Below are 14,044 nucleotides of genomic sequence, written 5' to 3'. Positions count from 1 at the left end.
TAAACCAGATTTGTGATAGACTTATTTGGTAAACATGCATGATTTTTGTAACGCTTACAGACTTTGGCTAGTTTGGGTGTCTTGCCCATTAAAAATTAATAAATGATGACCATTTATGCTCCTCTCGCGATGTAACAAGCACTGATCACTCAAGCCTACCCGCGGAGACCGATATCAAGTGCCGCATAGCCACTCGAGTCAGCTGCTCAAAACAAAAGTCCAAATTACCCTACACCTCCAAAGAAAGATTAAAAAAAAAAACCCTCAGCACACAGGGATGTAATGCCAAGCAATGCACCGACCACCTGCTCGTGATTCAATGACATCATAAATCTCGATTAGCTCAAGGCACAAATAATCCATGTCAATTGGCGATTTCGTAAATTCGGTTCTGTCGCGTTGGCGCCCTACCACAGCGATAGGGCATGTCGTACACCACAAACCAGAGCTGAGAAACAGAGGAAATCTGAAGCGTGGGCATCCGTCTCTAGCAAGTTTTCTTAGTGCCACTTGGTGCCTGGACCCTGATACCTATGATGCCTGGTTCGGAAAATTTACGCCAAACACCATTGGCTCTACCGAAAAAACCCCATCGCCACCCCCAGAAGACTCAAGAGCTTGCATTGAAGCTCTCAGCTTAGAAACAAAATATAATGCGCAGTAAAACTCTCTTTCACTCTAAGCAACGACAATCTGGATCATGAGGTCTGACCGTCATCGATGCAAACCATTCTTCAGCCCTGTGTGACGCGTCCAGTCGCCCTGTGACTCTCAATTTTTACGAGGGGCAATTCACTTTAATGCGACAAATGTTGGTTTAATGGAGACATTAAGTCTCTAATTGGTGCATCGGGTCCAGATTGCCTTGGGCACGGTTAAAACGGCGCGTCGGGTGAACGGCGAGAAAGGAAAAAAGTTAGTTGCCATGCGACGTCAGCAATTGGAGGATGCGTATACGAGAAGGGAGAAGAAAAAAAACAGGTTCTTAAGCGCGATTAGCAATGGGAAATGCCGGATTGGAGATGGGAGAAGGGGTCTATTGTGTTCTAGCCTTGGGCGGGATACCGAATGCAGCAGTGAGAGAGCAAAGGAGATGAGAGGGAAGAAAGAAAGCGAGCGAGAGGGAAGAGAGAGAAATCTTGTTTCTTGTTCAGAGGACAGAGGCTAACAGCGGCTTCATGCTACAGCGAATGGGGGGAGACGTCTGCCTCCGATGGAGCTGAGTCCGCCTCCGCGACGTCGAGTCGGTGAGCTTTAGCGACTAAAGCTCTGATTCGCTTGTTTCCGAAATGACAGATCGCACGCTGCGTTTTGCATGTGAGCGTTGGTTTGGTTTGATATGCCGCCTTGAGCCTAGATCCAATTCATGCACTGCCCTGCCCTGCCCTAAAGAGACTTGGCCCCCCTCGATCGTAGAGGACGCTATGACCATGCCAAGACGGCTACGCCCACGTCAAAATGCTTATTTCGAGGACCTTATTTTCCGTGCCTTTTCGGGTCCGACCAAAGATGCAACGTGGGATTTCAGGGTCCAAGCCTCTCCTCTCTCTCTCAATGAACGTGGCAGTGTTAAAACCAGGAGCTTGGGTTCTGGGTCGGTGCTCGGTTCCAGTTGGTGCTCGTTCCAAAAGTTCCCTTGACAAACGGCTTCTTCCAACGTGGTTAGTCAGGGCCACCCACGTCAGCCAGGCCAGATCCCTTTTTTTCCCCTTAGGTGCTCCCCTCATCATAACAAGTCCCAGCTCGTGCAGAACAATATGAGCCAAATACCTGCAACACACCAAGATACTGTGGAGTCGGGGCTGAGTCCCCACGCTGTAGTGATATCACAGACTACATGCACTACTGAGCTAACCTACCTACGGCACTCATTTCCACGGTCCACTCCCCCCGTCTCCCCTTTTTGCGCCCGTCAGTGCCCCCCCGGCTTGTAGTCCCATACCAACACCTACCGTCAACCACACGATATTATCGCTGGCGGAGCATGTACACCTCTTGTAGAGCCTCACTTACAACTACAATTCACCACGTTTCAGCACCAAAACTGCGGTATTTTACGAGCGCTTGTTTTTGTTTTTTTTCGATGGATACTCTCTTATTGCGAAGAGGCCTCGCAGGAGTTGATCACGGGCTGTAGAATTGTCTAGACCTCGCTGTTGGTTCCTGTATTAATACCACTCGTAGCTGTGCCTCATACCTGGAATTCCTCTCATCTTCTCACACTGCTTCTCCCTCTCTGCTTCTTCTTTCTCCCTCGCACTTCCTCGTGAAGACTACCCGTCAACATGTCTGATCCTGACATCCGTGGGACCAAGGAGTCTGATCCTGAAGCTCAGATCCAACGCATCACCTTCCAAGACGGTCCTGAGCGCGGCCGTGAAGACCACGATGCACAGCGCCTCGGCCGCACGCGCTCGCGCTCCCTATCCCGCCGCCGCTCCCACTCCAGCTCACGAAGCCGCATCCATCCTACATCCCCCTACTCCGGCGTTCAGATCGAATACCGCACCTTGTCCATCCAAGTCACCGAGGCGAAGCAGACCGAGCCTGCTGAAGATTCCAAAGCAGCGGGTGGACAAAAGACAGACGAGGACTACTTCTCGAAGCTGCAGTACCATGAACTTCAGACGGAGCAGTTGTGTCAGCAGCTTAATGTGGATGTTGGCGCTGGTCTGTCTGAGAGTTCGGCTGCGACGCGTCTTGAGCGCGATGGAAAGAATACGCTGCCTCATCCCAAGACGAACTACATCAAGAGAACGCTAAAGTACATCTTTGGTGGTTTCTGTTCGGTTCTCTGGGTCGGTGCCATCATCTTCTTTCTGTGCTGGCAGCCCCTCAGCAATCCCCCCTCGAACCAAAATCTATCCCTCGCCGTCCTCATCCTCATCGTCATCTTCCTCCAAGCTGGTTTCTCCGCCTTTCAGGACTGGTCTACAGCCAAGACCATGAATGCCATTCTCGACCTGCTGCCTTCTTTTGCAATGGTCAAGCGTGATGGCGAGCTCAAGAGTCTTCCTACTATTGGGCTTGTGGCTGGTGATGTTGTTCATCTCAAGGTTGGCGACAAGGTCCCAGCTGATCTTCGAATCGTTAGCCACTCTGGTGACATTCGTTTTGATCGATCGGTGCTCACTGGAGAGTCTGATGAGATCGAGGGTGCTGTTGATGCAACTGATGCCAACTTCCTTGAGAGTCGCAACATTGCCTTCATGGGTACTACTGTCATGAACGGTAACGGTGTTGGTGTTGTCATCCTCACTGGTGGTCGCACAGTCATGGGTCGCATCGCCACTTCAACTTCTGGCGTCAAGGACTCAGCTGCCCTTATCCAGCGCGAGATCACTCGCTTCGTCATGATCATCGTCTGTATGACTATCATCCTCGCCCTTGCCATCCTCCTCACTTGGGTCGGTTGGCTTCGCGTTGATCACCACGCCTACATGAGTGTCCCAGCCATGCTCGTCAACGTCATGGCATGTGTCGTCGCCTTCATCCCCGAGGGTATGCCCGTCGCTGTCGCCCTGACACTCATGATGGTCGCTCGTCACATGAAGGCAGTCAATGTCTTGCCCAAGGGTCTATCAACTGTCGAGACACTCGGTTGTGTGAACGTCATCTGCTCCGATAAGACAGGCACCCTTACACAGAACCAGATGTTTGTCAGCTCAGTGGCCTTTGTGGACAAGCAGTTTGACTCTTCCGATGAGTTCCAACACTTGCTCCACGGTGACAAAGTCAGTGAACCTGCTACAGCTCTCCAACGCGCCGCCCTTCTCTGCAACGATGCATCCTTCGACCCAACCACCAACCATCTCCCCCTACACGAGCGCACCATCCAAGGTAACGCCACCGACAGCGCTGTCTTCCGCTTCGCTGCCTATGGTCCTTCAGGCGATAGCTTCCGCAAGACAGTACCTCGTATCTTCGAAGTCCCCTTCAACTCCAAGAACAAATGGATGCTCACCGTCTTCCAATCCGACGACGAACGCGGCGCCTACCGCGTCATCATCAAGGGTGCCCCTGATATCCTGCTCGCCGGATGCACCAAGTACTGGTCCGCTGAGTCCAACTCCGTCGAGACACTCACCCGCGATGCTCGCATCAAGTTCCAAGAGATCCAAGATGACGCATCGCGTCGCGCCGAGCGTGTCATCGTCTTGTGCGAGAAGTTCATTACCCCTCGCGCCGTTGTTGGCACAAACAGTTTCAGCGATGAGATCACCCACTCTGCTATCCAAGACCTCACCGTCGTCGGTATGCTCGGCATCATTGATCCTCACCGTCCCGAGATCCCCGCCACCGTTGAGCAATGTCGCCGCGCTGGTACTCGTTTCTTCATGGTCACTGGTGACTACGCCCTCACAGCCGCAGCCATCGCTCGCAACACTGGTATCTTCTCCTGCCAACAGGACCCTGACACCATTGACACACTGTACACTGGCAATCAGATCACTGAGAGCGAGAAGCCTAAGCGCAAAGCCAGGAAGGGCGATCGTGCTGAGATCATCAAGCGCAGCTTGCTTCTTGAGGGTGCCAATCTCAGCCGATTGAGTCAAGAGGACTGGGATGTTGTCTGTGCTTATGAGGAGATTGTCTTTGCGCGAACTACACCCGAGCAGAAACTCCGTATCGTCACTGAGCTTCGCGAGCGCGATAACGTTGTCGCAGTCACTGGCGATGGTGTTAACGATGCCCCCGCCCTTCGCGCCGCTGATGTCGGTGTCGCTATCGTCACCGGTAGCGATGTCGCCATTGAAGCTTCGGACCTCGTCCTCCTCGATCGCTTCGACTCCATCATTGATGCCATGCGTCTCGGTCGTCTCGTCTTCCAGAACCTCCAGAAGGTCATCTCATATCTCCTCCCCGCCGGTAGTTGGTCCGAGATCTGGCCCGTCATTCTCAACGTCTGGTTCGGTGTTCCTCTCCCCTTGAGCGCATTCCTCATGATCATCATCTGTGTCTTCACCGATCTCTTCCTCAGTCTCTCCCTCATCATGGAGAAGGAAGAATTCGATCTTCTCTCCCTTCCTCCCCGTAATCACAAGCGCGATCATCTCATCAATAGAAAGATCTACACCCAAGCCTACCTCTTCACCGGTTTCATGGAGACCATCACTGCGCACGCCATGTTCTTCTTTTACATGTGGAAGTACGCCAAGATGCCCGTCTCCGAGCTCTTCTTCCTCTTTGAGGGCTACACTGAGGGATACCGCGGCTACACTGCTGCTGAGCTCACCAAGTTCAACAACACTGGACAGTGTGTCTACTTCGTCACTCTTGTCTTCCTTCAATGGGGCAACATTCTTGCCGTGCGAAACCGTCGCTTGAGTATTTTCCAAGCCAGCCCTCTCAGCAAGGCTCACCGCAACCCCTGGTTGATCCTCAGCATGCTCATCAGTTTGTGCATCGCCATCTTTGTCACCGAAGTACCCGGTATTCAGAACTTGTTCGACACTGAGTCTGTGCCAATTGAGTTCTGGCTTATTCCTATTCCCCTTGGACTTGGTATTCTTTTGGTCGATGAGCTCAGGAAGTTTATTGTGAGAACATATCCCAAGTCCGTCGTGGCAAGGATTGCATGGTAGAGTTTCGGAGTGAGCGATTGCATCAGCGGGTTGTTGTTAATCATATAAAAATAATAAAATTTTCACAATTCCAAAATATGTTTAATCGACGTCACAAAGACGTCGCTTAGCCCCGTTTAAAACCGCCAAGTGTTGCCGTTCCGCTGTTTTGATGGCCCTTTTTCTTTGCCAGTCAATTCCACTGGTTTTCCAATTGATCCGTAGAGTTTTGACATGATTTCCCTGCCGCTCACGCGACTCAAAGGTCCTTGCGTTGAGGCCATCCTTCTATTGGCGCTCAGCTGAAGATAGGGCTGTCGAGATGAGCTGTCGCTAACTTCAATCCTACCCGGATCGACGTCCAAGTCTTCATGACCCAAGATTCTGGAAACCTTTGGGCTGATGCTGGCATTCTTCCCCACAAGCCCAGTATAAATTCTTCGACAGAGTTTCATCCAATACCGCAAATACGGGATCTCGCTGCCTTGGCAGACCCGCTAACGTAAAGGTCCGAGAGCGCCCCTGAGGCTAGGGTCGGCAATTAAAATTCCCATCAATGCCGGACAACCATTCAATGCTCAGCAGTCAATAAATTTATTTTTGACACTGAATACGAGATTGAGTGAATACTCGCGCAGACCAGACACAATGTCTGCTATCGTCAACAAGATACACACGGCGCCAGCTGCAGCGGCCTTTATATCAATCGGTCTATTCCAGGGCATCACCGTTACACTTCTGATGAGGTAAGGTCCAAATTTTCAGCGCTGTTGTTCACTACTGACCTCAAAATGCAGCGTTGTCCTTTTACAATGGCAGGAATACGCTAGACCTACAGTGATCCAGGTCCCTCGCGGCTACAGCATTCCAACTAATTTTTCCATTTTCATTTTTGGCTTCATCTTTCATTTGTTGTTCATGTGGGATGCCATCCGGTTAAGGAGTACAGCGCAAGGGGTGCTTGCGTGCGTGATCAACGCAGGCTTCCTACCCCTTGCTATTTCCCAGCGACGGGATATCGCGGAGGCCATCGAGTCGTTCAAGACGTCGACAGACTCTAATGGCAACCACTTGGTCAATACTGACATGGATATTTGGCCTGTGATTGGCAAGATCCTACTCGTTATTCCTATTATTATCGCCATCTGCACCCTGATCCTTCCTATCAGTGCTTGGTATCTGAAGCAATATTTCTCATGGCAGTCATATCGGAACGTCGGTGCAGATGCAAAGATGAGAAAGATACGCATTACTCACCATGTATGTTAACTATCCCCGAAGCCAACTATCGCTAACCTAATGATGAGATCTTTGTCATGCTCGCCAAAATGGACATTTACTTCATCATCTGCTTCGATATGGTCTTTTGCTTCCCCGTTCTGGGAGGACTTCGCAGTGGAGGCACCTACTTCATCGTCAACCTCGCCCTTCTAGGTGTTGCACTCGCCGTCATCGCCGTGTCCATAATGTTCAGCAAGTCAGAGAACCGCATTGGCACGTGTTTCTCTATAGCCATGTATCTCGCAATGCTTGGCTACTTGCTGTACTTGGTGATAGATGCCCAATTGGACAAGAGAAGGAGGAGCGGAGGTTCAATCGACTCTTTCACCGCCTTCGGTTGCATGGGTATCTTGTCCATCTTCATGACAACGATATTCGCCATATTATGCTTGCGGAACTTCTTTGGAGGCTTGAAGGAGCATCTGGGGAAGCATGAAGAAGCGTGGGATCCTCATGGAAGTGCCAAGGATTTTGAGCTTGGTAACGATATCAACTTTGAGTATAAGAGCGTACCGAGCGTTCGAGATCTGGATAGCTAATGGTATTGATCACGAGGAATGAGATGCTGGATCAGAGAAAAAGACGGTACTGGGAAGACTAAAATGGAGGCTTCCCGTGGATGAATACTGTCAAATACAACAATCACATAGAAGCACGCCATGATCTTCATATAGAGACTACTCCGTATATATAATACACTGATAAGAAATCAAATATAATAAACGAGCCGTTGATGTTCAGATAGCCTAAGTCTTTGCGAATGATACTCAAAAATATTTACTCTGGAGCAACGTCAAAGTTGGCCGAGATTCTAAAAATATCTCAAGGGATCACCGCAAGCGAGTTCCATGAAACACCCTAGCACGTCTCAAGTTAGTCTATTCAGTCGCCTTCCTCCCTTTGGAACGGACGTCCGAAATGTGGATGAAGTCTCGGGATTAACACCCTCTAAAGGATGTTATATCCACCAGCCTTCAAGCGTTGTAGGCTTTTGTTCCCACGAGTGCAGTTGAATGGGCTTGGAAGCAAGGAACAAAAGATGTATTGATCACCCAGTTATACCTTCTCCTAGCTAGCAAAGTGCCAAAGACAACCTCAAGTCATCAATCTCCCTTCCCTCTCCAATCACTGCGTACGAATAGCTGTCGTAATCAAGGCCCGTGCGGTGTTCTTCATCCAAAGTCCCTTCTCCAGCTCGTATAGCTAGATCAGACGAACTATAATAGGAAATGATAGTCAGCGTAGCATTTCAACACGCCGCCGAGACCTAGACTCGAGGGTGATTTTATCGGTATGGTCACTAAGGAGAGCTGAAGATTGTTCAACGTTTAAGTAACACCATTAGCTGAGAACTTGAAATGCTTTATGCTTAATGTCTGAATTACGTAGTATGTAGACTCATTCCAGTGTCTATCATTATCCATTCTATATGAGTCTCCCAGAGACGTGAAAATATTGTTAGTCGACCAGTAATCGCTTCGACGGTTGACCTTCACATGTCTCACCAGGAGATTATTGGCTAATACCTAGTAGGTGTAGCACAAGGGCCCCTTAGTGGTGTCCATGACATCTCCAACAGTAAGGTCCTCGTCAATACCACCCATCATCAAGATATCGTCCAAGCTGACTTCATGTTGCTCAGTCTGGTTGATGTTCTTGTAAAGCCCGTTATATTCAGTGAGCCTGGTGGAGTTCTCCTTCTGCCACAACCACCAGAGACGGTCAATCTGCGCGTGGTGCATGAAGAAAAGAGGTTCTACAACAGATTAGATATTGTGTGGAAAAGAAAAGCAAGGGGTTACTAACCGTTGGGAGAAGTAGTGGGATTCATCTCTCCACCGAGACAAGCGTGAATGCTACCATGAGGTCCTCCCTCAAGAGTCCGAGCATAGTGACTCCAGTTGCCAGAGGCTTGGACTTCCTCAACTCCTTCAGGTCCAAAGACCTTGGCCATAGTTGCGAAAGCATCAGGCTCGTCAACTTCAGGCAAGTTACGATGCAGACAATGGCCACCGTCGGTAAGCTTCCTTGGCTCAGTCTCGAGGTACTCAGGTCGCAGCTTGGCGAATGGACCGTCGGATACACACTTTAGTGTACTCCCCGAAGCACTTATCTCGGTATTTTCAGAGTCTCCGTTACCACCGAAACCGTTCTTTGATGCCATGACGGGGGAGAGTCGAAGGCCTTCTGTATCTTTGGTCCAGTCCCAGTAGCTAGTAGTTTACGGTCAGGGTTTACCTGGGAATGGGCTTGTGTAGTACTCACGTGTATGGACCTTTATAGCCGCAGTCACGAAGAGCTCGCTCGTAGATTACACCAAAATATCGGTGCCAGGGGAGGAAAGGGGCACCGCCATGGACTGCATCACATTAGTAAAAGCAGACTTCATATTGCAGATGGGACTTACTCCAGGAGTTGAGTTGGAAGTGAAGATGGGGGAAGTCATCGTACAAGCTGGACTTGAGCCCCATGCGAGAGGGCTTAGTCTTGAGGCATAGAACAGCATCGATATATCCCTGCTGATCAGCAGCATCTAGCTCCCGCCACTCAATTCTCTTTGCGGGATTCGAGCAAGTCTTGTCAGATTTAGCTGGAGCAGCGATAGCTGGGGTAATAGCGCCGGCGAGCGCGAGGATGGATGTGAACTTCATTTTGGACCGGTGAAAACGATTGCAAAGTAACGAGTGAATTCCAATGAGAGAAGATAAGGTTCTTACTATCATAAAAGCCTGGGAGATGTCAGCTTTTATCTTTGCTTTAGTTCGTGGATTCTCTTCTTATTTACGAGATTCAGGCTCATTGGCCCCATACTGAAGTCTCGGCGAGGCGCTCAGTCGCGCTCACGGACCCTCAGGGGTAGGCTTGGCACAAGAGCCATACGAGGTGATCTTCATGCTAGGTCACCGCTAGAACAAATTCCTCCCCAAACGACGGTTATACTATGGGTCTAAATCTAATTCTGGTTATGCTTGTCGGAGAAGAACCAGATGAGATGATTTAGTGGCGAGGTTAAAAGGGCAAAGGCCAGTCCCATAATAGCTTCAACAAGGTCTAGGTTTCAAGTTTATGAAATGTGAATGTATTGAACTTGATGACTCAGGCATAGATAATAGATAGCTAAGATAATCTTTCCACGAATAGTGATCTAAAGAAGGATAAGTAGATGAGAGCCTGGGCTCGGAGAAGTTGAATACCACTTTGGCCATGTACATGGGTCTCCCTGTCGACGAATGCAAGAAACAAAGACACCTCAGCAAGAGTTCTATTTCCGAGCACCCTTGATACCAGCTAGACGACGCTCAGTATTCTTTCGAGAGTTGACAAAATCGGGGTTGGAGAGTGTCAATTCCAGACCGCCAGAGATAATGTTGTCAACTGCCTCCACACCCTGCATGAAACTGTAGCAAGCCATTAGCTGATTGATCCCGCAACAACTGAATGCTCAGTGGCTCACCTGTGGTCCTGATTTCCAACCTCATACTTCCACGCTCCGAAGCGACCTCGAGACAGAATATCCTTGTCGTATAGGTAAGGCAAGGCCTCGGACAGAGCAGCGTCGCGTTCGAGAGTGGGGGTTGGATATCCATGGTCGAAACGGCGGATATACGTGCTGACAATTTCATCACCCGGTTTGAGTAAATCTGTGTTGATCAAGCCTTTGATACTCTCTTCGAGAAGAGTGGCCTGGTTCACGGGCTTGTAGGAAGACTCGGAGACCTCAAGCATGATCGACCAGTATGGGCCTGAAGCAGGTTCCGACGAAGCAGGCTTGTCACCATTGGCAAGCTGTTTGGTAGCAAGTTTGACGTCGTCGCTGGGTTGATTGTAAGGCGAGTAGTTTGAGAAGATGGTAGCTCGGTAGAACGGAGCATTGTCTTCGGGGAAATAGAGCTATGGCCATGTGAGAATTGAGATATCAAAAGCATTCAATCGCCGCTTACCCAGCACTTATCGCCAATACGATCAGGTCGCTTTCCACGAATACCGACACCAATCACGTTGGTGGAGGAGTAGTAAAGTGGCTTGAGGGACTTCTGAAGTTCAACATCACCAATAGTCTCTGCTAGCTGATCGACAGCCATGGTAGAGATAAGTGCACCGTACTTCACTGTGGTTCCTATACTCTTGTCAGCAGAAATCTCAATATTAGAAAAGAAGCTGCTTACCATCTTTCAGATAGACTGTTTTGGCATCAGCATCGATCTTGGTAACCGCACCTTGATCTCCAAAGCGAGTCTTGCTTTGATCAAGTGTATCCGCAACAGCGGTCCAGATCCCTCCTGTTCCACCACGAGCAGGGAAGCGGAACGTAGCGTTCGGACCCCATCCACCAGCTGCTTTACCAAGAATAGCGTTGGTGGTCACGAGCTTGACGTTAGGTGCGGCGACGCGTTCTCCAACCCAGGTAGAGTTCATCTAAACAAGTTAACCACGATCGCATAAGAGCTATGGAAACGCATACCTTGGTTGTAGGAACAGCCCAGACTTTGAAGTTATAAGGCCTCATAAAGATCTCATTCAGTCTCTCACCAACGTGGCGAATGTTCCACTCGTCAAAATTTGCTGGTTTATCAGATGGTGAACGGGCACGGGCTTGAATGGCTGCGTCGATAAGATCGGCAAGACAACGAGCTTGCTCCTCTTTGGGTAAAACTGCGATGTTATTCTGGAAAGGGTACGGGACCCAAAGACCTTGGTAGCGGACATATGAGATACGTTGATGCTCATACCAATCATCAGGTTTGGGAAGAGCTTCGTTGATGACATCGTCGAAGTACTTGTAGTGGGAGAAGATGACATGTCCACCAACATCGAAGAGCTGCATGAGTAAGTATGAGATTGGGGAGGGTGGCTGAGGCATACATACGAAGCCCTCGGGGGTTATGTCGGTGGATGCGAGGCCACCAGGTGTCTCGTTGGAGTCAACAATGAGCCAGTCAACACTGTTCTGTAAGAAATATCAGTAAAAAATGTCACTTCGCATGGGAGGAGGTCCTACTAGATGCTGAAGACGCTTGGCCGCTCCGAGACCAGTTGGGCCGGCCCCGATGACGAGCACGTCGACGTTGCTACAAAAACGCCTTGTGAGATGATAAATTTCCATAGCTCCGGTTCATAGGTCGACTTACATTTTCTTAGTTACCATCGTAATTTGATGCACTGAGAGAATCTTTCAGAAAGAAACCTTTCTTTTTTTTGGGAATTGCTTGTTTTATATCTCGAGGCTGACTGAACCAGCATTCAAGTAATTGGAAGACTTTCCACATTTACAGTCTCATTTCGTGCTCAGTGTCGATGTCTTACATCACCTCAAGATAAGATCAAATTGCGACATGCGACACTGTTGGTGCGTCGGTTATGCGAATCGGGTAGATCTGTTCCTAATTTTAGCTCTATTGTCTTGACAAACTGGGATCCTTTAATTTACTAGAGTGGCGGAGTCGATGCTCTCATTTAACATTCCCTGCTTGAAACAGAAACGCGTCAGTCAGCTACCCGATAGGAAGCAGAGAGATAGTACTGACCTGAATTTAATCTCAGTGTTGTCGTTTTATTTCTACTTGAGCTTCCTATTAGAGTTGATAATCCCTCTCATAGGTACATAGGTTGACGGAAAATCGGCTCTTGGTCCGAAGGATTTCGATTTTTCGCGGTGGAATCGCAGGGACAAAGGACTCGCTTGGGACGGATAGAGTCATATGAGTGACGTATGGCTTCTATCCAATCCTTGAAGCCTAGCATTTCGATAATGGGCATAGATACCTACTTATATAGAATAAGCTCAGAGCGAAAGGCCACGATAAACTTTCCATCTTGATTAAGAACAACTCCAAACGAACTGCACTTGAATTAACTTTATACAGACTATATGAAAAGGAGAATAGTAACGCTTTAGCTTATGATTGGTATGGCTTTGTAGGCAATTCATGTACCGTGGCTCCAGTGGCTGGAAGTTCGTAGTAGGGCCCGGAGCCGTGGTTGTGTCCTGTGGCTCCTGTTGCTTCACCATGAAGCTCTACCATGTTCAAACCATTCTCAGGCATCTCAGCAGGTACTGGTAAGATAACAGTATCATGCACAGCTGTACTCGTACTCTTTATAGCCTCTTCTTTGCATATTGGTCGCGCAATGCCCTGAGAATCAAGTTCCGGCTTATCATAGCCCGACGTCCCCGCTACCTCATCTACATGAGGAGTTTTGGGGACTTTTTGTGTCCTGGTTCGTCGCTTCCGCCACCAGATCGCTAATGCAACAGCCGCAGCAAGAAAGAGTACAGAAGGGACAACAGCACCAGCGATCCACGCTTTACTGGAACTTGAGCCTTGCTGGATATCAGTATGACTTGTGGAGATAGGTGGATAAATCTTACTTACTATCTTTCTTAGGAGTATTTGACGCAATGGCTGAACCTCCAGATTGGGTTACTCCCGTTGTCGTTGGCGGCATAGCTACATGGTATGAGCTTTATCTATCAAACTGGGGTCGCTCAAACTGACCGCTGGTGCTAGAAACAGGTACCGATGTCTCTGTCTGCTCTGTAGTTCTATCTGTAATGCTGGCTTCAGTCGCAATTGCACCATTTGTTTCCTCAGCCGAAACGGCGGTTGTACTCCGAGTCTGAAGAGTGGCCGAAGTCGCCGAAGTAGCTCCCATTGCAGCCCATTTAGTGAGGGAAGTGAACTGCGCACAATAGTCGACGTATCGGCCTAAATTTGGTTCAACATAGTCTCTTGGACTTCCCGAGTCGATATTGTCTTCGATACATCCAACGCAGATCGAGTATAAGTCGTAAAAGGCATCGCCTGCGCAAAGCTTCTCGTTCCGTTGCATTTGTCGTACATATCCATAAGCGGATTCTGTAACATGTCAGCAATGTGAGTGGAACACCAAGGCTATAGGTATGGTGTACCGCATTGATAGCATTCCTCGGGCGTCACGTCGCGGCGAAGTTGACGGCCGATGTCGTGGGCATTGAACTGATCATTTCTAGCTACTAGACGTTGAATAGCCATGATGAAGTGTAGCGCTGCGAGGACATGGTCAAGTAATTAGACAAAGTCTTAAAACTCCACAGAGGGAATTAACCTTATCTTTATGCTTGGGGGCCTCACATGGTGGTCTGATGTCTGATGGGATTAAATTCCGCTACCTGTGACGCGCCAAGTATAAACTCTGAGTATAACCGCTCAGTTCCATTT

General features: G+C 49.1%; 4 protein-coding genes across 4 annotated transcripts; 2 read left to right on the top strand and 2 right to left on the bottom strand.

The window, feature by feature from the left end:
* Window positions 1–2,285: 2,285 nt before the first annotated feature.
* Window positions 2,286–5,585, top strand: FTJAE_2397 (sodium potassium-transporting ATPase subunit alpha; the record flags this gene model as incomplete). Its single annotated transcript, XM_037348587.1, has 1 exon — window positions 2,286–5,585. One exon carries the CDS (start codon window positions 2,286–2,288, stop codon window positions 5,583–5,585), a length of 3,300 nt encoding a protein of 1,099 aa, XP_037210649.1.
* A 627-nt stretch (window positions 5,586–6,212) lies between these two features.
* Window positions 6,213–7,384, top strand: FTJAE_2396 (uncharacterized protein; the record flags this gene model as incomplete). Its single annotated transcript, XM_037348586.1, has 3 exons — window positions 6,213–6,310; window positions 6,362–6,824; window positions 6,872–7,384. The coding sequence occupies 3 exons, from the start codon at window positions 6,213–6,215 to the stop codon at window positions 7,382–7,384; spliced, it is 1,074 nt and encodes a 357-aa protein (XP_037210648.1).
* Window positions 7,385–8,371: 987 nt separating this feature from the next.
* FTJAE_2395 (monophenol monooxygenase (tyrosinase)) lies at window positions 8,372–9,496 on the bottom strand (the record flags this gene model as incomplete). The annotated part of the gene is made up of 4 exons (XM_037348585.1): window positions 8,372–8,601; window positions 8,652–9,058; window positions 9,111–9,204; window positions 9,253–9,496. The coding sequence occupies 4 exons, from the start codon at window positions 9,494–9,496 to the stop codon at window positions 8,372–8,374; spliced, it is 975 nt and encodes a 324-aa protein (XP_037210647.1).
* A 611-nt stretch (window positions 9,497–10,107) lies between these two features.
* On the bottom strand, window positions 10,108–13,858 carry FTJAE_2394 (UDP-galactopyranose mutase; the record flags this gene model as incomplete). The annotated part of the gene is made up of 12 exons (XM_037348584.1): window positions 10,108–10,243; window positions 10,300–10,736; window positions 10,787–10,962; window positions 11,012–11,261; window positions 11,308–11,664; window positions 11,713–11,793; window positions 11,845–11,914; window positions 12,613–12,689; window positions 12,779–13,167; window positions 13,220–13,294; window positions 13,343–13,702; window positions 13,756–13,858. The coding sequence occupies 12 exons, from the start codon at window positions 13,856–13,858 to the stop codon at window positions 10,108–10,110; spliced, it is 2,511 nt and encodes an 836-aa protein (XP_037210646.1).
* Between the last annotated feature and the right edge of the window lie 186 nt (window positions 13,859–14,044).

The sequence above is a fragment of the Fusarium tjaetaba genome, assembly GCF_013396195.1.
Source record: "Fusarium tjaetaba strain NRRL 66243 chromosome Unknown NRRL66243_c0000041, whole genome shotgun sequence".
NCBI lineage: Eukaryota > Fungi > Ascomycota > Sordariomycetes > Hypocreales > Nectriaceae > Fusarium > Fusarium tjaetaba.
This window is presented reverse-complemented; position numbering and strand designations above follow the sequence as displayed.